This window comes from Salvelinus sp. IW2-2015, linkage group LG14, assembly GCF_002910315.2.
Source record: "Salvelinus sp. IW2-2015 linkage group LG14, ASM291031v2, whole genome shotgun sequence".
NCBI lineage: Eukaryota > Metazoa > Chordata > Actinopteri > Salmoniformes > Salmonidae > Salvelinus > Salvelinus sp. IW2-2015.
The window spans coordinates 33,135,200-33,162,458 of record NC_036854.1 but is presented as its reverse complement, the minus strand read 5'-3'; the positions used below and the strand labels follow the sequence as shown (position 1 = coordinate 33,162,458).

Below are 27,259 nucleotides of genomic sequence, written 5' to 3'. Positions count from 1 at the left end.
TGGATTATCTTGGCAAAGGAGAAATGCTCACTAACAGGGATGTAAACAAATTTGTCAAAATAATTTGAGCGAAATAAGCTTTTTGTGCGTATGTAACATTTTTGGGGTTCTTTTATTTCAGCTCATGAAATATGTGACCAACACTTTACATGTTGCGTTTACATTTCTGTTCAATGTAGTTGTATATCTGTTTATTCAATGTGTGTTTGGATGTACCGTACAATTTCAAATATGACGTCACCGATGCAACACATCCCTGCATCTTTGCATCATCATTATCAGAAGCAAAGTTTGTGGTCTCTGTCAGAGCTGACGTGGTGAGCAGAGGTCTAGACTTAGCTCYAGTAGGTTCCATTGTGTCACAGAAACATGCAATGACAGAGTTACAACTCCAAACATCACTGTCTGTTCTGTGTTCCTGGAACATGGAATTAGAACATTAAGTTCTACCAAGTTCCAGAGAACGCCTCCAGGAAGTATTYCCCCACTCTCTCTCACCTAGTAAAAGAAAAAAACTCAACAAAAACAAAAGCGGAAAGCCTCTGAATTTGCATGTGAGGTTCTGCTTGTCCCTGGCGAAGGAGAGGAGAGAGTGACACAGCTGAGTAAAGGTGAAGAAAGCCTTCCTTCTAAAATAAAGTGACGGTTATGCAAATATTAAATTACACCTGACGGCTTAGAATGGATGCAGGAGGGAGAGAGGGAAAAGAGGTAGGCAGGGGGGGGGCGAGGGAGAGAGGATAGATGAGGCTGTTACAGAGGACCCCCAAATACCACTCACCCATTTTGTGGTCCAGGGTGCAGGAGGGAGACAAGGGGAGCAGGTAGCTGCCTAGTGGTAGCTATTCAGCAGCCTGATGGTCTGGGGGTAAAAGCTATTAGCCAGTCTCACAGTCATGGCAATGAATACATTACATTACAACATTCCTCACAAAATGTCATGTTAGTTTAATACAGTGCAGAGGAAGAGACAGACCAGATTTATACAATTATGTTTATTTAAATTGATTATATGGGTTCATTTACATTGTGAAACAACATTAGGGTCTACTTTAGGTGTGAGACTCAAACTATTGAACACTTGCATTATGTCTGAGGCAATCAACACACACACGGATTATTTTATTCAATGGGGAGGGTGGAGTTTAGACTATGAGAGAATCTCAACTGCATGCTCCTCGCGTCCTCTCTCCTCGTCTCCTCAAAAGCCATTGGAGGAGAAGGTCAGAGGGGCGGGATCTTCCCCAKCTCTCTCTCCCGTAGTGCTAGTAAATCTACTGTGTTTTGACCGGAGGCTGCTCACTCTAGAGCGCGTGGGTGATATTAGAGGAGAGCAGAGCGTGCATTACCGGGCATGCGAAGCGAGAATGCCAGACAGGTCTGGAGGCTCCACACTGTATCCCCCAAAATCCCTATAATTACCGACAAAAACCGGTTCCTTTGATATCGATCATCCTAAATCTGTACAAGACAATTGGATTTCTTGTCTTCTCTGATTTGTGTCTCTAAGGAGGAGAGATGAGAGTTCACTTCCCTACCAGTTGGATATTTCAAGGCTGGGTCACCCATCTGGTTCTCAATCTGTGCGCACAGGTAAGTCATAGGCTACTCAAAAAACTCATTACATACATAAAAAAGTGCTTTATATAGATAATAGTTTTATTTAGTGGATGTATAGAGTTTTCTCTAGATGTAGAATAGGTCTTCATCTAGCCATTGTTATTGCTCTGGAAGAGTTGGTAGAAAACAGACATGCTTGAGCATCAAGTGGAATCATTTATGTTTGGGTCGTGACCAAGCACCCCCGGCCCTCTACCRGTCCCTGTAAAGGACAGCTGAATGCACTCTTGCTGGCCTTAAGGTTGTTTTTACCGGACGTTCACGTTTCGGCTCCAATGTGTTGTGGGGGCGTTGTCTTGTTACTGTAAATCAGGATCATGTGGGTTTGTCTAGGGGATTTAGGACGTGTTCTCTTCCCTCCTTCTCCCCATCCTACGGGTTGGTGTTGCAACTGTCTGAGCAATATGCTGCATGTCAGATATTCCATTGAGAAATGCAGGACCTACAGTTGCTTTCATGTACATTGGTACCTTTGCACGTACCCCATTCATATACGCTAACTACCTTTAGCACCTAATTGATTAAGGTATCTTCTGGCCAGTGAAGTTTTGTTAAGAGCCCCGACACTTGATCTAAACGTTAACACGCATTGCTTGCGGTACGGTATTGGAAACGTAAGGAACATATCTTTCATATCAGCCAGAAATAATAATAAATAAAAAAAGCTTAAATTACTACACACCTGTATCGGGTTAAGGTTCCCACATGGCCATATTCCCATGTTACAGCGCTTGTTTACAGAAAAAAGAGGGAAGACAGAGTGGACTACCTGTACTAATTAGCTAGGACTATCTGCGTTTCCAAACACCTGTGAGGAAGTCGGACATGCCACAAAAGTGTTGTCACTGAAAATAACTGTTGGATGAAACTGTGTTAAAACAGTGTACAGTAAGTGTGTATTTTGCATTTGTGAAATTATTTTGATCTGATATGAAAGTAAAGGGCTTTATGTTTCTAGAACCTTACTGAGAATCGATTCAAGTTTAGATGGAGAGTTTGGCTGTTTTAGCTGCCAGAGCCAATTCGCCTCTAAACAAAACATGTAAGGTTCTTGGAAAATAAGGAGTAACTTTAGGCGCCTTTAGTCCAGTATTGGACTACCTTGCACTTTACAATGGAGCGCATGAATAATTTAGTCCATGACATTTTTTGACTTTGAAGTGAGAGGTGTCCTGTGCAGTTGGAATTTAAACACAAGTGAACACCAAACGTTTTTTTTTTCATTTCAGTCTATTTGTCCTCAACTGTATACGACTTTCACTGAGTTGCACATGTCCATCTTTTTAATGGCAATGCTCGTTGTTATCAAAACATACATTTCTAGTCATATTTTCTATTGTAATGACTCTCTTCTTGTGCTAGACAATTGTCAGGCTTTTATGCAATACCAAACACTAGTATTCATTCAGTCATTTATGTTTTGTCTAATGTGCAGGCAAACGCTAAGTGTCTACAGTATCTAAACGCTAAGTGTCTACAGTATCTAAACGCTAAGTGTCTACAGTATCTTTAAACGCTAAGTGTCTACTACTATACTAACTGGATTAGCCCAGGTGTTGCCTCATTCTCACTCCTGTGGGACAAGTCTTAACCTGACAGAGTGACAGAGGAAGAAACCAACCAAGTTGTGGACCGTGATAAATATACCTTCTATTTGGGGAGAAAATATATWTTTTTTAATGAAAATATATTGTAGAATCTAGATATAGTACAGGCTGTTTTTTAGCCGTCAGCCTTATGACAAGTTTAAATGAGTTCCCCAGCAAGCCGTTCCTCACTCTAAAATCACAATGTTTCCATTCCTTTAATCATTTATATACAATAATTATAGCCGTACATGATTTAATGAAAAGCATTAAACATACACATTGTTTCACATTCTTTAATAACAGACTCATAAACACAATCACGCAATAGGGTACAGCATGCTTCACAGTTTCCCTGGTGCTTCACAACTTCCCCCGCAAACGTGATTTATTGGAACCTCGTGCGTGCTAAAGAGCAGCGGACGAAGGAGTTCACTTCTGCTGCGGAGTTCGTGGTAAAATATAAGGCATTGTGGTGGTGCTTCGATGACAGACAGAGAGACATACAGTCTACTACTGCCCACGTCCAGCGGCAGACAGTACTTTAGATGGAGATCTGTTTATAAAGGGCAATAAACCATTGTTACATATGTTAACCATAAGTCAACTGTTTATAAGTCATTGCATATCATTTATATCCCGTGTTAGTAACATGAATGGACATGAGATTATCATGCAATAATTCACAGAGTACTTAGATTTTAATCTGTAGTCTACAAATACCCAGGTGTTAAATCATTAATGTGGGGGAGGTTGTTCTTGGCCCGATGTCAGAGTTCGGGTGGCGGTTATGCAAATCTGAGAAAGACTGGAATGTATCTCGTCAGAGAAGATGATGGGAACAGGGATTGCAGCCCCCCCCCCCCCCCCCCCCCCCCCATACACAAACAAATAAAGATAGTATTTTACAGGTGCTACTGGTTGTGAGAACTGTCACACACTCTTTCTCTAGTCCTCTATCTCATTCACTCATTCACACATGCACACTCAGTCCGTCACTCATCTCTCTCTTTCTATCCCTCTCTCCCCCTCTCTCTCTCTTCCTCTCACTCTGAATTCAATTCAATTCATGGGGCTTTATTGGAATGGGAAACATATGTTAACATTGCTAAAGCAAGTGAAGTAAATAATATACAAAAGTGAAATAAACAATTAAAATGAACAGTAAACATTAAACTCACAAACGTTTCAAAGGAATAGAGACATTTCAAAAGTCATATTATGGCTATGTACAGTGTTGTAACGATGTGTAAATAGTTAAACTACAAAAGGGGAAAAAATGTATTGTGGCAACAGGTCACACATCTTGCTGCTGTGATGGCACCCTGTGTGATATTTCATCTAATGGATATGCAAATTTATCAAAGTTGGATTTGTGTTCAAATTCTTTGTGGGTCTGTGTAATCTGAGGGAAATATGTGTCTCTAATATGGTCATACATTTGGCAGGAGGGTAAGAAGTGCAGCTCAATTTCTACCTCGTTTTGTGGGCAGTGTGCACATAGCCTGTCTTCTTTGAGATCCAGGTCTCTCTCTATCGCACACTCTCTTCCCTTCTCTCTATCTCTCTCTCTATTTCAATTCAAGGGGCTTTGGCATGGGACACATATGTTAACATTGCCAAAGCAAGTGAAGTAGATAATATACAAAAGTGAAATTAACAATAAAAATGAACAGGAAACATTACACTCACAGAAGTTCCAAAACAATAAAAACATTATAAATGTCATATTATGTATATATACAGTGTTGTAACGATGTACAAATCATTAAAGTACAAAGGGGAAAATAAGCATAAATATGGGTTGTATTTACAATGGTGTTTGTTCTTCACTGGTTGACCTTTTCTTGTGGCAACATGTCACAAATATTGCTGCTGTGATGGAACACTGTGGTATTTCACCCAGTAGATATGGGAGTTTATCGGGTTTGTTTTGGAATTCTTTGGATCTGTGTAATCTGATGGAAATATGTGTCTCTAATATGGTCATACATTGGGCAGGAGGTTAGGAAGTGCATCTCAGTTTCCATCTCATTTTGTGGTCAGTGTGCACATAGTCTGTCTTCTCTTGAGAGCCAGATCTGCCTACGGCGGCCTTTCTCAATAGCAAGGCTCACTGAGTCTGTACATAGTCAAATATTTCCTTAAACTTGGGTCAGTCACAGTGGTCAGGTTTTCTGCCAGGGTGTACTCTCTGTTTAGGGCCAAATAGCATTCTAATTTTCTCAGTTTTTTTGTTAATTCTTTCCAATGTGTCAAGTAATTATCTTTTTGTTTTCTCATGATTTGGTTGGGTCTAATTGTGTTGCTGTCCTGGGGCTCTGTGGGGTGTGTTTGTGAACAGAGCCCCAGGACCAGCTTGCTTAGGGGACTCTTCTCCAGGTTCATCTCTCTGTAGGTGATGGCTTTATGGAATATTTGGGAATCGCTACCTTCTAGGCGGTTGTAGAATTTTACGGCTGTTTTCTGGATTTTGATAATTAGCGGGTATCGGCCTAATTCTGCTCTGCGTGCATTATTTGGTGTTCTACGTTGTATATCTCTTCTTTTTAAGCTTGTGATGGTTCACAGCACACACAAACACAGTTTGGGAACCAATGTTTGTATGTAACAGAACTGACTGTAGTTGCACTCTCAGATAAAGTTAGAACGGATGGAGGTTAGAGGAGCCTATGTAACATCCTGGCCTTTCTCTAGTCTAGCCTGTAATCATTTAGGGTGGATCCAGCCATGCTCTTATATATTTAGAGAATTAAAACATATTGCAGCAACGTCTCAATTATGGCCTGATGTTCGGAGGCAGAGGAAACTGAAATACGATTCCCAGCATTCTTTTGGTTTCCTGTCCCCTTTCGCCCAAATCTGTCATTGAGCAATACTGTCTGTCACGGTTGGGTGTCAATAATCTCAACATGCCTTCTTCCCTCACATCCTTCCTGCATATCCTTCCCTCATCTCTGAAACATTGATCCATGACAGTTATACAGTAAGGCAGCGTTTCCTAAACTTGGTCCTCGGGACCCCAAGGCATGCACKTTTTGGTTTTTGCTAACACTACACAGCTTTTTCAAATTATCAAAGCTTGATGATTAGTTGATTTGAATCAGCTGTGTAGTGCTAGGACAAAAACCAAAACATGCACCCCTTGGGTTCCAGAGGACCGAGTTTGGGAAACCCTGTAGTATTAAAGGCCTATCTATGTATGGCCCATCCAGGAATCAAACCCACAACTATAGTGTTTCCAGCACCATGCTGAGCCATCAGAACTACTGCTCCATTAATCACCCACCTTCTTCTTCCATGTATGGGAAATGTGTCCTTCTCCAACAGCTGTAAGTTGATGCATGGCAGCATTGCTCTGATCTCAGTCAGCTTGTCTCCTTTAACACATGTTGATCATTATGACTGTGGTCACAACTATGAATGGCATTCATCATTAAAAGCAAAACAATGACTAGTGTGAGACACTGTGGAAGTAATTAAACTGGTTGGGATCTCTGGCACTACAGACACATGGACTAAAACCGTATCAGTGGGGGTTTTCAAAGGGTTGGTCGCAGAAAGCTGGTTTGTTCTGGGTTGCAGCTTAAGACGTGGCTACAGACTTTGTTTTTGTTTAATTGGTGGGTAACAAGAAAAACCTGAATGAGAAAAGCTTTAGATGAATTTCTGTAGTCTGTGATTGGGGGACAGACCTGGCATGGGAGCACAGACAGCAGAGGGAGGGATGGAGAGGGGCAAGAGTTGTACCATGTGACAGTAAAGTAGAGCTACTGTAAGATTATTTAGGATGGGGGTTAGTAATACTAGGCAGAAGCATTCTGTGCCTGTGGTGTTTGAAGGTTTATATAAATGGAGAATTAGGTGTTTTTGTTAGTTCTATTCCTTCACAAAGAAACTTTTGGTTCAGCATATTTTCTCTCATAACAGTATTATTCTGTAATTCAGAACACTGGCTGGGGGGGTACATGCATATGTGTGTTTGTGGTGAGGGGTATTGTATTAGCTTACCATTGCACCCCTGCCAACAGCAGTGGGTGGGTAGACCACAGCACGATCAGTGTTCACAGTAGAGAGAGACTCATGTTTTAAGTGTCTATTACACAGATGTAGGATCTTAATTTTAGCTAGGTTGCGATTACATTCTTGATTCTTCTTGGGTATGATGCTACAAGCTTGACACACCTGTATTTTGGGAGTTTCTCCCATTCTTCTCTGCAGATCCTCTCAAGCTCTGTCAGGTTGGATGGGGAGCATCGCTGCACAGCTATTTTCAGGTCTCTTCACTCTTCAAAGATGTTCGATTGGGTTCAAGTCCGAGCTCTGGCTGGGCCACTCTAGGACATTCAGGAGCCACTCTTGCGTTGTCTTGGCTGTGTGATTAGGGGCGTTGTCTTGTTGGAAGGTGAACCTTCACCACAGTCTGAGGTCCTGAGCGCTCTGGAGCTGGTTTTCATCAAGGATCTCTCTGTACTTTGCTATGTTCATCTTTCCCTCGATCCTCACTAGTCTCCCAGTCCCTGCCACTGAAAAACATCCCCACAGCATGATGCTGCCACCACCATGCTTCACCATAGGGATGGTGCCAGGTTTCCTCCGGACTTGACGCAAAGAGTTCAATCTTGGTTTCATCAGAGCAGAGAATCTTTTTTTCTCATGGTCTGAGAGTTCTTTAGGTGCCTTTTGGCTAACTCCAAGCGTGCTGTCATGTGCCTTTTACTAAGGAGTGCCTTCTGTCTAGCTAATCTACCATAAAGCCCTGGTTGGTGGAGTGCTGCAGAGATGGTTGTCCTTCTGGAAGGTTCTCCCATCTCCACAGAGGAACTCTGGAGCTCTGTCAGAGTGACCATCGAGTTATTGGTCACCTTCTTCCATTTAAGAATGATGGAGGCCACTGTATTTTTGGGGACCTTCAGTGCTGCAGAAATGTTTTGGTACCCTTCCCCAGATCTGTGCCTCAGCACAATCCTGTCTTGAAGCTCTACAGACAATTCCTTCGATCTCATGGCTTGGTTTTTGCTCTGACATGCACTGTCAACTGTGGGATCTTATACAGACAGGTGTGTGCCTTTCCAAATCATGTCCAATCAATTGAATTTACCACAGTTAGACTCCAATCAAGTTGTAGAAACACATCAGTGAAAACAAGATGCACCTGAGCTCAATTTTGAGTCTCGTAGCAAAGGGTTTGAATACTTGTAAATGTAAATAAAGTGTTTCTGCTTATTTTTTTTTAATTGCCAAAAAATATATATTTGTCATTATTGGGTATTGTGTGTAGATTGAGGACGTTTATTTATTTAATCCATTTTAGAATAAGGTTGTAATGTAACAAAATAGAAGGGGTCTGAATACATTCCGAATGCACTGTACACTACAAGTTTCAAATTTAACTGGAAAGTTGTAAAAGGAAAGTTATCCTGCAACAGGGTGATCAAATTAAGATCCTACATCTGTACACCAAGCTTCAACGAGCCACTGAGGCGACCACCCTCCCTCCACAGCCTAGTATCCACTCTGGTGACTACTACAATGCCAGTATGCTCTGCTGAGGTGGGCACTATTTGTATTTTATGGTTTTGTTTAAAAGGGCTTGGTCGTTAGAACAGTTTGGAATCAAATCATTACAACAAAGTTTTATTCAAGTAATGTTTTATTCCAAAATGCGTTCTGTTGACAGTGAGAATGTGAGAATGTTTGCAGTGGAGGCATTCCACTGCAAACATTCTCACATTCTCACTGTCAACAGAACGTTTTCTGTTTCTTTCTGTCTTTGTTTCAAACGACAGGAAAGAGTTGGGCAATCCTCTTCTCTTTTCCTCCTACATCCACTGTTTAGTCGTATTAATAGACTTATATCTCATGTCTACAAATTAATGAATGACCCTTACAAAAATCACACATGATAAATTAGCATTTTCACATGTGAAATAGCTGTTTTGACATGTTGAGCAGAAATGTTCACATATTTACATTTACATTTACATTTAAGTCATTTAGCAGACGCTCTTATCCAGAGCGACTTACAAATTGGTGCATTCACCTTTTTGATATCCAGTGGAACAACCACTTTACAATAGTGCATCTAACTCTTTTAATGGTGGGTGGGTTTTGGTTAGAAGGATTACTTTATCCTATCCTAGGTATTCCAGGTATTACATATGAAAAGAGACACGTGAAGTCAGTTGTTCACATGTATTTAAGTCCACTTTTTATATGTGAGGAGAATAACCCGTTTTCACCTCACATGTCAATTGCATATTCACGTGTGAAATATGCAGTTTCACATGTGAAAATAGATTCAGAACCTTCACATGTGACAAACGTTCACACGTGTCATTTTTCACATGTCCGAAAACCACCCTTTTTAACCAGATGTTTTCCTCCATGCGTTTTCTTTTTGTATGGTGAATAAATAAATGAATGAATGACATTTTGTTTAAATTTACTGTCACCTGCCAATAATTGTTTTAGGCCTTGACACAACCAGATTAGCCATAGTGGTCTGTGTTTTGTCTTCCAGAGAGCCCTCTCCAGACCCACCTGTACCCAGCAGCAGTACCTCAAAGACAAGAGATGCTGCAGGAGGTGTGAACCAGGTAAACTAAACCAGAGAAATACATGAATGGCCATTAACACCCAATATTACCACTCTACAGAACCAGTTGTCTGGGCTTTAGCAGAGAGCCGTCATATGCATGGAAGAAAGAAACTGCCATGTTTCATTTTTCCTGAAAATAAATGAGGAAGGATGTCAAAGAGGAACTGACTTGCTGCACTACATACACATGTGTACACACCCTACACATGCCCTAATCCCCAAATAACTGTCCATCTCTAAGCGTGACGGAAATGTATCTATTTTAGCCTCTTCCTCTTCCGCTTTCTCTTACCTCAGTAGATCAATTCAACGTCGGTGTATTAACCTGTGGCCAGTCTAACCCTCTCGCTCTTCCCCACTCCCCAGGGTCCTATGTGTTTGCAGAGTGTTCTGGGTACTCTGACACCAAGTGTCGTCAGTGTGGTCGTGATGAGTACCAGCCTGACTGGACCAACGAGACCAAGTGTCTGCCACAGAAGTTCTGTGACACAGGTCAGTAGGTGACTGGAGTCTAGTCTAGTTGGATGGATGACTTTAAGTCTATTGCTGAAGCGTTGTTTTCTATATATTTTAGCAAAGGCTTTTAGAGATCCTGATGTCTGTGGTGTTTGCTTTGGTTAACCACTAACCCCTGACCTGTTTGTGAACCCCAGGTAAAGGTTTTAACCGTGAGAGGCCCAGTAACCCCCAGGCTGCGGTACCCTGTCAATGTCAACCTGGTCTAGAGTGTTCTCCTATCAACTGTGAGTTCTGTGAGAAGATTCCTACCTGTGGACCAGGATATGGACTGGAGACTGACACTGGTGAGAGAGACATACACACACACACACACACACACACACACACACACACACACACTGGCATACATATACACACAGATGCAGGCACACACACACACTTCTGTGTTGCCACTGTTGTCAGCAGTCCAGTTTTTCACTCTTCTCTGTCATGTGTGTTTTAAACTCAGAGGCGGGCAGGAGATCTTGTGTTGCGTGCAAGAGAGGATATTTTTCTCCCAACACCTCTATAGAACCATGCAGACAGTGGACCAAGTGAGTTAACACACACCTATACCGTGTCCCTTCATACACTGTCTTTTCCCCTGGGCGCTCCTCTTCAGTCCAGCGTGTCCCATTCAGTGAGGCAGGAACAGGGTTCTACAGGCGCTCAAAGCTCCACCACACCGCTGTTCTGACTAATGCTGCACCACTTCCACTGGAACACAGAGCAGCTTCTACCACTGCCTGACTCTGTGGTCAACCAAGAGAACAGAGAGAGAGGGAAGGAGAGAAAGAGAGCAGAGCGAGAGAGGGAAAGAGAGAAGAGAGAGAATGTCTGAGTTACTATAGAACAGAAGTAATGACCATGTGTCCTTGGGTGTTTTCTCCTTCCAGTTGTAAAGGCCTGGGGAAGAGTGACAAAAAGACTGGGAGCGACCAGACTGATGCTGTCTGTGGACCCCATCTCTCTGGTTCCTCTACCTCCTCCTGGGTCCTAGTGTGTATTCTGTCAGTCATCACTGTCCTCTGTCTCCTCATCCTCCTGCTCTTCTGCTACAAGGACAAACTCAAACTACTCTCAGGTACCCGAGTGAGAGATTAAATTTGTCTGCCTTGTCTCATAGACTAGACGTAACATAGTAAACGTAAATCCTGGACACCCACGGTTGGGGTGGATAGGTGGGCATATAATGTCAACATCTAGCAACCCAAAGGTTTTGTGTTTGAATCTCATCACGGACAACTTTAGCATTTGAGCTAATTAGCAACTACTTAGCATGTTAGCTAACCTTTAACCTAACTCCTAATCCTAACCTTAACCCTAATCTTAACCCCTAGCTAACGTTAGCCACAACAAATTGGAATTCGTAACATATCATACGGATGGATGGACATCCATAAATTAATACAYACCATACTAAACGTAACATATGATACTAATTGAAGGGAGACAGATTTACATTTACTATGTTATGTCTACCCAGGTTGAATTTGTTGCAGAGGACAATATTCTTGAGAGAATCATTTTTTTAATAGAAATATTTCTTGGCATAAAATGTATCTGAAATGAATGAATGTCATCCTCTTATGTCTTACAGTGAATTTGCGATTATGTGTCCAGAATCTGAAAAGGACCAGGATACAGCAGGTAGGGTAGACTCTTTTTTTTTTAGTGGCAGAGATGACATGCATAAACAGTAGACTAAATAAAACATTCAACGGCTCTCAGACTAACCTATCTGTCTGTGTTTCTCTCCAGGAGACTCTGGCCCCTCTCTACCACAGTGGGGGTGAAGGAGGTGGGGTAGGGGGGCAGAACTGCACCCTGTGTGAGAAAACCTGTTTGATTGTCCTTGCTGACACCCCCTCAGAAACTCTACACACCTGTCCTACAGCCATACCTGGTGACCGGGTCAAACTACCACCCATTAAAGAGATGAAGGAGGAGAGGAGGAGGGAGGAGGAGGATGAGGGGATGGGAAGTGAGGGGTCAGGGGAGGCGGAGGAGGTTTCTGAGGAGGCTGTGTGCGAGGAGGGTGTGTGTGTGTCTCCACTGTGGGCTGGCTCCTGTGTGTGTGTGTTGTCTGTGAGGGAACCTTTAGAGGTAGGAGAGAATGAAGACTGTAGTCAGGCCGTCAACCCTGGAACCCTCGGGACCTGCTCCTGTGGAGGAGAGGGGGAGAGCAGGGATGGAAAGAAGGATGAAAGGAAAGATGGAGGGAGGGAGAGGGCCAAGATGGTTGAGGGCTTGCAAGGGAAGAGCTCTGAGAGGAGCTGTAATACCTCCCCCTACTCCCTCTCTCCCACCTCCTCCCCCCTTTCCCCCGTCATGCCGTCATGTGACCTCTACCTGCCACTGACCCCAGCCAGGTCAGAGGTCATAGCTCAGCTGATTGACAGCTCACAGAGGAAAGTGGATGGGCTATACAGCATAAGCTCCACCCCCACCACAGACACCACACCCACTTCAACCTCCACAACCTCTCCTGACCCCTCTGTAACCGTGGGAGACCAGCAGTCCAAGCTGAGCTCTGAGGCCTCCAGCAGTGAGCCAGACCAGGGACTTTCCTGGAGGGACAGTGGAGGAAACAAGCTCTTATCTGGTGGCTCCGAGCTGGAGTGTGCCCCTGATTGTATCCAGAGCCAACTTGCGGAACCAGCACTCACCTCAGGTAGATACTGCACAGCAGTGCCACACTTTTTTACAAGAAAAAGGCTAAATAYAGTATTCATATCCCTTAACTTGGTCCACATTTTATTGTGTTACAGCCTGAATTCAAAATGGATTAAATATTTTTTTTTTCTCTCACCCATCWACACACAATACCCCATAATGACAAAGTAAAACATGTTTTTAGAAATGTTTGCAAATGTATTGAAAATCCAATAAAGAAATAACACATTTACATAATTATTCACACTCATGAGTCAATACTTTGTAAGTACAGCTGTGAGGCTTTTTGGGTAAGTCTCTAAGAGCTGTGCACACCTGGATTGTACAATATTTGCCCAGTTATTCTTTTTTAAATTCTTCAAGCTCTGTCAAGTTGATTGTTGATCATTGCTAGACAGACATTTTCAAGTCTTACCATAGATTTTAAAGCTGACTTAAGTAAAATTTGTAACTAGGCCACTCAGGAACATTCAATGCGTCTTGGTAAGCAACTCCAGTATAGATTTGGTCTTGTTTTAGGTTATTGTCCTGCTGAAAGGTGAATTTGTCTCCCAGTGTATGTTGGCCAGCAGACTGAACCAGGTTATCCTCTAGGATTTTGCTTGTGCTTATAGCTGTATTCCGTTTATTTTTTATCCTAAGAATCTCCCTAGTCCCTGCCATTGACAAGCATACCCATAACATGATGCAGCCACCACCATGCTTAAAAATATGAAGAGTGGTACTCAGTGATGTGTTGTGTTGGATTTACCCCAAACATAACGCTTTGTATTCGGAACCAAAAGTACATTTCTTCGCCACATTTTTTGCAGTATTTCTTAAGTGCCTTGTTGCAGACAGGATGCATGTTTTGGAATATTTGTATTTTGTACAGGCTTCCTTCTTTTCACTCTGCTATTTAGGTTAGTATTGTGGAGTTACCACAATGTTGTTGATCCAACCTCAGTTTTAAAATCACCATTGGCATCATGGTGAAAATCCCTGAGCAGTTTCCTTCCTCCCCGGCAACTGATTTTTGAAGGATGCCTGTATCTTTGTAGTGACTGGGTGTAATGATACACCATCCAAAGCCTAATTAATCACTTCGCCATGCTTCACCAAGGGATATCAGCGTCAGCTTTTTAAATTTTTACACATCTACCAATCGGTGCACTTCTTTGCATGGCATTGAACAACCTCCCTGGTCTTTGTGGTTGAATCTGTGCTTGAAATTCACTACTTGATTAAGGGGCTTTACAGATCATTGTATGTGTGGGTACAAAGAGAGGGTAGTCATTCTAAAATAATGTTAACCATATTATTGAACGCGGAATGAGTCCATGCGATTTGTTATGCACATTTTTACTCCTGAGCTTATTTAGTCTTGCCATAACAAAGGGGTTGAATACTTATTGACTCAAGACATTTCAACTTTTCATTTTTTTWAATTAATTTCTAAAATGTTCTGCAAACAAAATTCCACTTTTACATTTTGGGGTACTGTGTGTAGATTAGTGACACAAAATCCCAATTTAGTCAATTTTAAATTCAGGCTGTAACGCAACAAAATGTGGAAGAACTAAAGGGGTGTGAATACTTTCTGAAGGCACTGTACACATGTCATTATACATTCCAACCATTGTTAAAGAGGAAAGATAAATAAATCCACTGGGTTATTGGATCTGRGTTATTGTACATTGTTTTGGCTAGGACTGTAACTGAGATTTCAGAAATGTCTTTTTACATTGTTGCTCCTCCAAAATAAGTATATTGGTTTCCTAATAATATTGTACACTGCTGGCTTGTTTTGAAGACCACACACAGTAGGAAGGGGAATGGGAATCTGTGTGTGTGATGAGCCAGTGATTACACCGTGCTGTAACGTGTGAGTGTGTGTGTTTAACTCTCTGAGTGTGAGCTCTGCCCACCACAACACTCCTGTTTACCCAGTTCCAGAGTTCTACAGGGTTTTGCAAAGTGACCACAGGTCTAATTGAAACAAGATGTGCTCTGAATACACATCCCTTGAGTAATACCCAGACTCACACACTTTCAGACTCTCGTTGATCACTGTATACTTGAATTATGGCCCAAAGCAGCAGTAAGTAAATAAACCACATTTCTCATAATGCAGTAATAACATGTCATTAACTGGACTTCCCGCTCAGAGAGGTTAATTATGGTGGGGGCTCCCAAACCTTTTCACTCAGAGCCACGTCTATTTCTATGGGCACAAGCACTGTTCATGACACAAACTGTTCACACCCCTCTTGTTGGTGGAGAGAATTTTGTAGGTTTAAAGCTTATTTTCTGCAATTCTACACATTTTGTCATGGGATGCAAAGAACATTTTACAGTTTTAAAGCAAATCTTCTTGCAATTCTATATGTTTTGCCATGTCTAGGGTGTATTCATGTGCTATTTGAGTGACAAAAAAATGTGAACAATATCTATGGGTTAAAAAAACTAAATAAAAAAAACTTTAGCTGACATAGGCTAGTTGATCTGGACATGTCTGACAAGTTATAAATACTGTAGCTCTCTAAGGTATGTAATGACTGATATGACAAGAGGAACTAATGATGCACTACTATTACACACCCCACAGTTTGGGAATAACTGAATTATGGGATCACACCTCGGAGAGACGGGCTGCATCTCAATAGTCCTTGTGTCTCCTGGACGTAGACCTGCACGATAGGTGAAAATAGTATAGCGAGCGAAGACAGGTGTTCCCCATGACTACATCAGCTCCAGAAGGAAAGGAGATGAGGAGAGGAAGCCACTTTAGACTAGAATGAGATGCAGAGCAAGTTTCACAATCAGTTTACGTCTGTTCCATTATTTCCCTCTCGTAGTTGATGTTATCTGCACTCCTAGGGTAGTTCAACTGTAGACAGTCTGCTGTTAACAGAGACACCAGGGGGTTTGTTTGTTTTAGTGATGGTGGTGAAATGACATTTTTACACCAGGCTGGCCAGACTGGTATTCCAGTGCCAGTAAATGATTTCAGATGGGATTCTAGACACTGACACATACTATGTTATGATGTGTGTTTGTGTGCATGTGCGCGTGCATTCATGTAAATGAGGTGTGAGGAGTGACTGTCTCATTGCACCTCTACAGAGTTAACATGGGAATATGAGAGAGGGAGAGAGGGAGGGGGGGGTGTTGAAATGGGCAGCAGACAGAAACAGACATGGACGTCTGTAGTTTTCCAGGTGTGTTTATAAATACCATCAGCGGTGTGAACTATGAACATGGAAATAAGGGACAAGATTGCAGTTTGTTCCTCTTGATTTGAATGCAAACGCCAGAATTGTTCCGATGGCTCAATTGGTTGGAGCATCGTGCTTCTCACAAGTTGTGGGCTTGATACTACATTAGCTGTAAGTTGTGGGCTTGATACTACATTAGCTGTAAGTTGTGGGCTTGATACTACATTAGCTGTAAAGTTGTGGGTTTTGAACTACATTAGCTGTAAGTTGTGGGCTTGATACTACATTAGCTGTAAGTTGTGGGTTTGATACTACATTAGCTGTAAGTTGTGGGTTTGATACTACATTAGCTGTAAGTTGTGGGTCTTGATACTACATTAGCTGTAAGTTGTGGGCTTGATACTACATTAGCTGTAAGTTGTGGGTTGATACTACATTAGCTGTAAGTTGTGGGCTTGATACTACATTAGCTGTAAGTTGTGGGCTTGAATACTACATTAGCTGTAAGTTGTGGGCTTGATACTACATTAGCTGTAAGTTGTGGGCTTGATACTACTTAGCATTAGCTGTAAGTTGTGGGTTTGATACTACATTAGCTTGTAAGTGTGGGCTTGATACTACATTAGCTGTAAGTTGTGGGCTGATACTACATTAGCTGTAAGTTGTGGGCTTGATACTACATTAGCTGTAAGTTGTGGGTTTGATACTACATTAGCTGTACGTTGTGGGTTTGATACTACATTAGCTGTTAATTGCTTACGATACAAGCGTCTAAATGCCAGCTTGAATAACAGTAATTCTATTTCAGCAGTGAGACGGACATGGCGTCTGTAATAATGTTATGACAAACTATACTTCTCTACGTCTAAATGGCAGCTTGAATAAAGTTTGACATTTTCACATAGAATGAAAACTGCTGGTCACACTGAAACCCTGATGTTAAATTATATGTTTATGATGTCCTTGACCAGGACTATGGTCAAAGGCACCGCAGCCGACCACGACCTTTCTATGGTTACTGTGCACGGTCATCATCACTCCTACTCGCTATTAGTCATCTGAGTTCGCCCCTAACACACATTTTTTTCCTTCTTCACAGCTGTAGAGGATGCTGTGTTTGTGTGTGTTACTGCATAATTACACAACCATAACATACATTGGCCCCTGTACACATTACAAAAGAGGTTTGGATCTCTGCGTTGGTTAGTTATGTCCCTTAACCTCTGGTAGTGAAATTAAACCCGATACCATTTTGGGAAAGAGACCACAATGCCAAGACTCTTAACTAGGCTAACTGCCTAAACTGACCCCTTAATTCTCTCTCTCTCTCTCTACTCTCTCGCTACTCTCTCCGCCAGGTCAGGTGACGGGGAACAATAACACCACCTTCATCTCCAGCGGTCAGGTTATGAACTTCAGCGCTGATGTCATCGTCGTCTACGTCAGCCAGACGTCGCTAGGCAACGAGGAGGAAGGGCCAGATGATGCATTCGGAATCCCCGTCCAGGAACAGGCCAATGAGAGAGCTCCGTTGTTCCAGAGTTCTGCCTCCTCCAAATGTGTCGGTCATTCACCGCCACCGTCTCCAGGGAACTCCATTACCCATAACCCCCCACAGCAGGATGACAACCTGCCAGTTCAGGAAGTAACTGATGAGTTGCCCAGTGACTGATGAAGTGAGACAAGAAAATGGTGGATAGTGTACCATAAAGAGAGGAGTGAAGCCACAGACTTGTTGACACTCCAAAACCTATTGCTACGACCTACTCGAAACAATAGTCCATCGTCTTCTTGGGTAGGTGCTAGGAATTGGAACTGGGCCATAGACTTAGAACTGGAACCTGGAGGACTGTGTTCCTCATCTGGACCTCATGGCTGTCTCAATAGTCTCATGAAGCCTCCTTTACTTCATTGTCTCATTTCTTTCATTCTTACTGATCTAAAAGAGCTGGACAACTGAAATCAAGTCCATGAGTTTGACTCCCTTCTTGTTGTTATCCTTGGTGTTGATTTGTTCTCAGAGCACCACGAGTGCGGTTTGTTGTTAAGAAAAATGCTATGCATTTGTTGAGCTATATACTATACATGTAAATGTGTTGTTTATTTTCTAAAATATTTTTGATGTTGGACTAATGAAGAAATCTTTGGAACGAAAGCCTTATTGTCGTACTACAAAAACCATGGAAGTGGATCAGTGATCCACACTCGTGTGATGAGTAACCTTGTCTGAAAAGACTTGTGTTAGCTTTAGCTCAGAGGGCTAGCACACTCTTGTGGACAGCAGGAGACCCGGGATTCATCCACCTTAATCAATTGTGTTGACCCAAAGAGAATAAAGACTGCACTATGCAGAAATCACTCCGCCATTTCCTGGTTACTAAAATCGAATAGTTCGCCTAATTKCAGTTTGTGACAAAACAAGCATGTCTAGTGTAGAGAATCATTGTAGCATCTAAATCGCTGGGAAATATATTTACCATAATCAAAAATGTTGTATTTTCAGCTGTTTGAAGCTGGTGTAAAAWKATTTAAGTAAAAGACTCAAAAAACTCAATTTAAGAACAGAAAGCATAGAAATAGTGCACATAGAACATATCTACTGCTTCTTTGCTTTGAATGATAATGACCGATCGATAACTCCCGTTTCTATGTGAATTTGGTCGGGTCGCCCAAAAAGTTACATATTGCAGCTTTAAGACTTTACCTGGTTGAACAACATAGTGTCTCAGAGCATTTCGTATTATTCAATATTTAAATCAGAGACACTCACATTTAGTGTCATATGTTATGTTTCATATGGTATGTATTCATTTGTGGATGCCCATCATCCATTTCGTATGATATGTTACGAATTACAATTTGTATGATATGTTACGAATTACAATTTGTATGATATGTTACGAATTTGAAAAATGTATGATACAGTATGTTACGAATTACAATTTGTTGAGGCTAATGTTAGCTAGGTGGGTAGGAGGCTAACATTAGCTAGCTGGCAAACCTTAGTTATGCTAGGGGTTAAGGTTAGGAGTTAGGTTAAAGGGTTAGGGTTAGCTAAAAAAGTTCGAGTTCGGGTTAGCTAAAAAGTGTAAGGTTAGGGGAAGGGTTAGCTAACATGCTAAGTAGTTGCAAAGTAGCTAAAAAGTAGTAAGTAGTTAAAGTTGCTAATTAGCTAAAATTGTCTGTGATGCGATTCGATAATGTTTGCATTATACGCCCACCCATCCCCCCTGTCCTTTACTTTTTGCCTTAAGTAAGCTTCTGTCTTTTGTAACCATACCAAACGTAACATATACTAATGCTAGTGTCTCGGATTTACATTTACTATGTTACGTCTAGTCTATTAGACCAGGCTGTGTTGAAATGAAAACCAGCTCACACAGTTAGTCTACAAGACCAAGTGTAAGACCAGCTATTGAATAGCTAACCAATCAAATAAAGCTTTCGAGAGTTGAAAGTGAAAACTTTTACCTTGTCTGTAAATAAACTATAAATATTGATTAAAATTTCAATAAATGACAGAACTGTTTTGATTCAAATCTAGTGTTTTTTTGTGACAGCAGTCGTACCGTTATTCCATGGTTTACTGTCTGCTATCTGGTAATTACAATGAAGTTATTTATCTTCTCTCTGAGCCTTAATGACTGTGAAAACAGAGCTAATTACACATGTGGCCGGGCTTCAGTTTCTGTCACTGTCCCAATGCAGACAGACAGACTGACAGTCTTTCATTATCCACAAGATGGCTGGCAGTATAGGGCAAACGTAGCATTGGCCACGTTTAGCTTGTGTAGCATCTAGGATAGGGTTATTTTCTCTAAAACCACATGAGAAGGGCTGGAGACGCTGATTTAGGGCCTGGTTTGGGTCGTTTGTGTTTGCGTGCAAGTGTACGTGCGTGTGTGCCCTTGAGAACCAGAGGCCCACCAGGAGAGGAGGGTATTTTCTGTTGTCTGTGAAAACAGGAAGTTATGACTAGCCTGCACATGGTTTACATCAGATGCCATCAGCTCAGCTGCTTCTAGAGAACATAAGAATAGAGAATGTGTAGATTTAGAGGGTAATGTATTGGAGAACTAAACTATGATGCCACCTAGTGAAGGATGTATTACTTGTATTACTTGTATTGCACACAAACAAATACACACACTGCATTTCCTGTAGTGTTCTGGTTCGCTGCTGGTGACACAGGGCAACAAGTTCTCACCTGGAAACTACCAGAAACTTCTCAGTCAGACATGCTGAAACGGGAATATCTTCACCTGCTGTTTAGACAGGCTTGAATTACACCTGAGGTGAAACAACCTGTATGGAAGTGTGAGACTCCATTCTTATGTAGGGACCTGGGATTTTACTAACCATACATGTGACATTAGGTTTTCACAGTCCAGTCACATGGTCAGGATAAAACATGGTGGCCCACTAATAGGAGGAGCCTCCGGCTGGAGATCTCTCTTGACTAACTCCTTCCACGTCTCTACTTATCACAGAATACTGTTACTATTCAGATACACATTTTGTAAGAAAGAGTTTCTCTAAGACACATTAATGAATTAGATACGACTCTCCCCTGATGAAAGAATGGTTTATGTGGGGCCTATCAATAGACCATTAACAATTTGGAGACATGACACACACACACACACACACACACACACACACACACACACACACACACACACACACACACACACACACACACACACACACACACACACACATATATACACTTCATGCGCACACACACAAGAGTCTCGACACACAGCGTCCTCTAACACATCCGTTTCTGTGAGTGGACAGAAAGACAGACTGGTTGAAGAGGGGATTTCTGAAGTCTCCCAAGAGGATATCATTTTTCTATCAGAAACACAGAGATGGAAAAGATCCGGTAAGACCAATCCCTATGATTCTACTGTAAATAGATGTTAAGCCAATGCCTATGATTCTACTGTAAATAGATGTAAGACCAATCCCTATGATTCTACTGTAAATAGATGTAAGACCAATCCCTATGATTCTACTGTAAATAGATGTAAGCCCAATGCCTATGATTCTACTGTAAATAGATGTAAGACTAATCCCTTGATTCTACTGTAAATAGATGTAAGACCAATCCCTATGGTTCTACTGTAAATAGATGTAAGACCAATCCCTATGGTTCTACTGTAAATAGATGTAAGACCAATCCCTATGATTCTACTGTAAATAGATGTAAGACTAATCCCTATGAATTCTACTGTAAATAGATGTAAGACCATCAACGAGAAAATAACTGCGATTCAACATTTATGCTGTTAATATTAATGTAACGAATTGTGTTGTCCCAGTCAATATCAACAACAAATGTCAAACAGCTTATTTGTTTATCATATTGGCTCTCTCTTTTTCAAGGTCCCTGATCACTAAGCGCTGGTCGTCTGATGTTCGTCTGGATGGGAAGACTGCGATCGTGACGGGAGCTAACACTGGCATTGGCAAGGAGACCGCCTTGGACCTGGTCAAGAGAGGTAGACCACACAATCTTAAATTCTCTTCCTCTATATTCTATTGCTTCCCTTGTCTCCCTTATAGTCGATATAGCCCCCTGCATATATTGTTATTTTTTTTACTGCTCCTCTTTAATTACTTGTTACTTGTATCTCTTATTCTTATCCGTATTTTTTAAACTGCACTGTTGGTTAGGGGCTCATAAGTAAGCATTTCACTGTAAGGTCTACGCCTGTTGTATTCGGCGCATGTGACTAATAACATTTGATTTGATTTGATATATGCGCCCCCGTGGAAATCGAATTAGCACAATGAAAACATCCCCATAAAAATCGGTCTGTTTAAGCTAGACGCATGGGCTGCATCTCAATCCACCACATCCTCCGATGTCGGCCTTCCGTATCTGTGGTGAAAGGTGGCAGAGCTACAGTGGTGTTTGTCAGACCAGGAGACATAACGAAAATTGGTCTTCTCACAAAAACGTCTGTAGGGTCCAAACTCTTATGACCCCTCAATGGAAAGATGAGACTCTGTTTTGCTCTACGACCCCCACAATCGTCACGGGACTGAAGTCGGTACTGCCGAATTGCCAACCTCTGTCTGTACACACTAATATGATCTCTCTATGGAAAGGTGACTTTCGGGGTATATTATTAATGAGAGAGGTAGGAACCAGTGGGGGTGCATTGCAGTGTATGCGGGGAGTTTTACAGGCTACTGAAGTGTCAGAAATGTGCTAGACATCATGGACAGTATGGTAGTTTGATACTTTTTGAAAGTGTGAAGATAATTGAATAAAAAAGGGGTTCTCTTTCTCTAGGTGCACGCGTCATCCTGGCCTGCAGGGACATGGAGAAGGCGGAGCTTGCGGTCAGTGACATCGTCAGGGAAATGGGAGGGGCCAAGGTGGAAGCCAGGAAGCTTGACCTCGCTGACACCAAGTCCATCTGTGAATTTGCTGAAAACATCTACAACAGTGGGTTAAAACACACACACACACCATATACTGTAAAACACCATACTGTCAGGGCTCCGATACAGAGGTGTTCTGACTCTGTTTGTTCCCCAGCGGAGAAGGTGCTTCACTTCCTGATCAACAATGCAGGTGTGGCCAGCTGTTCTTACAGCACCACTGTAGATGGATACGAGATGCAGCTTGGAGTCAACCACCTGGGTACGAGACAGAATGGCTGGTTTATTAACAAGACTGCAAGCAACACTTTTTTCCATTGCCACATAAAGAGAATATATTATCATTGATTGATTGCCATTGATTGAAACCTATCCTTATTAACTATTTCCTGTTTCCTTTTTCCAGGTCACTTCTTTCTGACTTTCCTCCTATTAGATCTGCTGAAGCACTCCGCCCCCTCCCGTGTCATCACTGTGTCGTCATCGGCCCACGCCATGGGCAGGATCCACTTTGAGGACCTGAACAGTGAGAAGGAATACCACCCTGTCAAGGCCTACGTCCAGAGCAAACTGGCTAATATACTGTTCACTAGAGAGCTGGCCAAGAGGACCGCGGGTGAGTATGGGTGTGTGTGTTTCCATGCATGTAGCATCTGTAGAGAATGGATCTAAGCGTACACCAGTGTGAGTGTCTCGTGTCTTAACCACCATCACTCTGTGGTTGAAATAGAGCAAAGAGGCCCTGAGTACTTGAACAATGTGTTGTGGTGTGTGTGTGTGTGTGTGTTGTGTGTGTGTGTGTGTGTGTGTGGTGTGTGTGTGTGTGTGTGTGTGTTGTGTGTGTGTGTGTGTATTAACAGTTCTAGGTGTGGACAGGCTATGCCAGCTGACCCCGGGTTAGTGAACACTGATCTGATGCGTCACATAAAGCGCCCCCTACAGCTCATGTTTAAGAAGTTCAGCTACTTCCTCAAGACGCCAGCAGAAGGAGCCTACACCACTCTGTACTGCATCCTGACCCCTGATTCTGAACTCACCTCTGGGGGTTACTATAGGTCAGTGACCTTTCACCTCTCATCCCTGACCCTGAACACTAATATGTACTGTACTTGATTACCCATGAAATAAGGGTGTAAAATAAAATAATTCTCTCTCTCTCAGTGGGTGTGCACAGGCAGTGTGTGCCAGGGCTGCTAGTGATGAAGGCACCGCTCTCAAACTCTGGGCTGTTAGCTGTCATCTACTGGGCATCTGCTGGAGATGAACAGACACCCAATATTAATGCTATCTTTGCACCAAATTGCTTCTTTCTGTCACGTCAAATACTGAGAAAATATTGCTATCATAAGTCCTACTATGTCAAATGATAAATGTGAAGATGTATGATGTATGATGTGGCTGATGGTGAGCGTAGGTGGAAGTGGTACAGATAGGTTATAGAATGTTTAGAGTTAGTGTTGCAGTCAGTAAACTATCTGAGACTGACTGGACAAGGAAAGCTATATGTCAAATATTCAGTTTAACTAAATCATGTAATTCTCTTCTGTTTTTACACCTTTGATTCCTGTGCTTTCTGGAGAAAGTAAAATACTATCAAATGCTGTACCAACATTCTCCCTTTTCTTGTTGGGAGTAATTTAGGCTTTCTGACTATTATTTAGACCAGCAATAGCTTTCTCTACAGAAATTATCTATTAGAACACGACTAAAAAAGTCTGACAAGTACCACTAAAATTGGCCTATGGGGACATCTAGTGGTCAAAGCTTCAAACCACAAGACGACGTCTTAAAATGAGCGCTCGATCTGCACAATGACATAGCGTAACAGAAGTAGAAGATGACGATGATGTAACCAACTGAACCTCGGATTATAAAAAGGAAAGGTTGTGAGTTTTCTACAGGATACTCTGTTGACCTCGTCCCACTCAGGATGTGTGGGACAGTTTTTTTCCCCCCAGAAAATTTAAGTTATATTATTCTAACTAGGAAATATTTGTAAATGTTTGTTCTCTGACTGGCAAGGTGTGCCAGACCTTGTTCAGGGCGAAACGTGTAGTAATGTCAACTGCCATAATCAGCCAATTCGTTTGTTGTCCTTTTATATTCTAGGGGAAATGAACAAACATTGTGGGCTAGGCCTTTACAAAACCTGAATTGGCTACCGGTAGGCTATCAGAATTGTTCAACTGAAGGTATCCGATCAATTAACTGATCAAATAAAAGGCAATAAATGCATTGAATCGATGTCGAACGCCGCATTTTCCACATCGTCTGGTGCGCACTGACCTACATCTCACTCCACTCCTGGGGAAATTGGTCAAAAGAGGACCCCTGAGCAGTCATTAGTTCGAGACAGTAATTCAACAAAGTCGTGCTGAGCATATTGTAAGATCTCACAACATCTGGAAAATAAATTAAAATGTCAAAAGATATTTTCTTAATTAATTAATTAAACCACTGCTCAAACAGACAACCATAACCAGTTCTCGATTAACCACTACTATATTATTATGGTAATAAAATAAATATTTTCGCAGCACAACGACGGGCTGGAACGCACCCATAGTGTGACAGATGTCGGGTGGGCGGGCTGCAACGCTGAGGAATGTATCCATTGATACAACCTAGAGTTGAGAGGAAACTTGTTTAGATGAACTTGGGGTGTTGAGGAGAAAGATTGGTCACTGGGAAAGGAATGCATTCAATCAGGTAGGTCAATTACTATTTATATTGGGGAAAACAAAGATGCTATGGTGGCAGTCATTTTCTCTTTCAGTTTACAGAACTATTTTTCTTCTTCAAATTCGAACTGTTATTACTGTTGTAATTATGAAACATTGAACAAATTGTTACCACTATAGGGTATTGACATTAAATTGCAATTCGACTAGTCCAGGGCTCTCCAACCCTGTTAATGGAGCACTACCGTCCTGTAGATTCTCACTCCAACCCTATTCTAGCACACCTAATTCTAATAATTAGCCTATTCTAGCACACCTAATTCTAAATAATTAGCTGGTTGATACATTGAACCAGGTCAGTTACAACAGGGTTGGAGTGAACATTTACAGGAGGGTATCTCTCCAGGAACAAGGTTGGAGTGAACATTTACAGGAGGGTATCTCTCCAGGAACAGGTTTGGAGTGAACATTTACAGGAGGGTATCTCTCCAGGAACAGGGTTGGAGTGAACATTTACAGGAGGGCATCTCTTCAGGAACAAGGTTGGAGTGAACATTTACAGGAGGGCATCTCTCCAGGAACAGGGTTGGAGTGAACATTTACAGGAGGGTATCTCTCCAGGAACAGGTTTGGAGTGAACATTTACAGGAGGGTATCTCTTCAGGAACAGAGTTGGAGACCTCTGGGCTAGTTTATCATGTTACACTTTCTCAATCGCTTTGGCTAATTTCTTTGAAACAGTCTTAACGTTCTCTAAACTAAGTGCAATTGTCACAACTGTTTTATGGGACATCACAACTATTGCATGTCTGCAAAATGTAGTAACTCACCCAAAACATTTAACTCATGCTTCAAAACCTAATTGTGTCAGTAAATTGGCCAATGGCACCAAAATGAAAAGTTGTGTCATCGTGTGAGCCGTACTGGTCAAAATGTTGAGATGTTTTCTCACCATGGCAGTCAACCCTGGAAATGTTTGTTATATACACATTTCAGTTTTGTCCTTCTTTGTTGACACTGACTGCACTATACAAGAATGTCAATTTTGTCTAGCTGAATGCAATTGTGTATCACACTGAGCTTTTTAAATACCAATTTCAACAGTAGGTAAATGTCAATACTGTAGTACACAGAAAGGATATGCACATTTGTATGTATACAGTACATTTATTTTTGTAGCAATGTGTTACATGTAAACAGAAAATGCACATTTGCATGTCCATTTTTTTCATATTTCTTTCATGTAAAGTCATATATAGTGAACAGAATTTGCCACAAAATGACATCCATGCCAAAATAAATGCCCCCCCCCCCGCGACAATGAATACTTGCGGTAGTGCTGTAAAAAAAAAAAAATTGTACATCCTCACAGTACGTAACACTACAAAGGCCCGGTTTCCCTTGCGATGCACGGGGGACCTCTTTGGTGTTCTGGTATTATGTCTCTGTAAAGTGTATTTAGGAAGGCCAGGAGAAGTTGGGTGTTTTAGGGCCCAATGTGTGGAATATGTGTTCTCATACCATTCTCAGAAATGGCAGCACACATTGTAATACTGCCCCCACATTGGCCTGGTGTGCCAAATGTGGCTCTGCATCCAATGAGATTGCGGCCACATCTCCTGCCTTTGGCCAGATTGAACCCAGCCTCTCCACAAAAACAAGAATGTGGGTAATTTCGTGTCCTTCCAGCTCCATTATTCTCTGTATAGTAACACAGAAACAAAATATAAAGTTAGCCTATTCTAGAATCAGACAGTTTAATAAAGTAGAAATGTTTTCTCATGGGCATCTACAACTTCAAGAAGTATATACAGGCATCATTGTGATTTTCAGACTTGCATTTACTTTTACAATAGTTGCTGTGTTGTGAATTAAATGCTGTAGCAAAAGTAAAGAACGAGTACATATTTACCTGTTTTCCCTACGGAATGTTTGCACAATTGATGACACTGTTGACCTGTTTACGTTAGGCTGTACTCTCCGACCAGTCTCTTCCATTGT

At 41.8% G+C, this 27,259-nt stretch overlaps 3 protein-coding genes across 3 annotated transcripts in view; all 3 read left to right on the top strand.

The window, feature by feature from the left end:
* Nucleotides 1-1,218: 1,218 nt before the first annotated feature.
* On the top strand, nt 1,219-19,717 carry tnfrsf11a (tumor necrosis factor receptor superfamily, member 11a, NFKB activator). The gene is made up of 9 exons (XM_024000824.2): nt 1,219-1,593; nt 9,730-9,805; nt 10,174-10,299; nt 10,461-10,610; nt 10,775-10,859; nt 11,202-11,389; nt 11,906-11,955; nt 12,067-12,979; nt 17,537-19,717. The coding sequence occupies exons 1-9, from the start codon at nt 1,519-1,521 to the stop codon at nt 17,848-17,850; spliced, it is 1,977 nt and encodes a 658-aa protein (XP_023856592.1). The 5' UTR covers nt 1,219-1,518; the 3' UTR covers nt 17,851-19,717.
* A 770-nt stretch (nt 19,718-20,487) lies between these two features.
* LOC111973590 (retinol dehydrogenase 11) lies at nt 20,488-24,946 on the top strand. Its single transcript, XM_024000968.2, is given in 9 exon segments — nt 20,488-20,495; nt 20,979-21,033; nt 21,035-21,066; nt 21,570-21,685; nt 22,486-22,641; nt 22,735-22,839; nt 22,984-23,223; nt 23,464-23,632; nt 23,739-24,946. Coding segments are annotated over 9 exon segments (984 nt in total). The 3' UTR covers nt 23,842-24,946.
* Nucleotides 24,947-25,196: 250 nt separating this feature from the next.
* Nucleotides 25,197-27,259, top strand: part of zgc:112332 (retinol dehydrogenase 12) — a 35,531-nt gene continuing 33,468 nt past the window's right edge. The window contains exon 1 of the mRNA XM_024000970.2: nt 25,197-25,286. Coding sequence (XP_023856738.1) covers nt 25,273-25,286 — 14 coding nt within the window. The 5' untranslated portion in view covers nt 25,197-25,272. The remainder of the gene's footprint in view (nt 25,287-27,259) is intronic.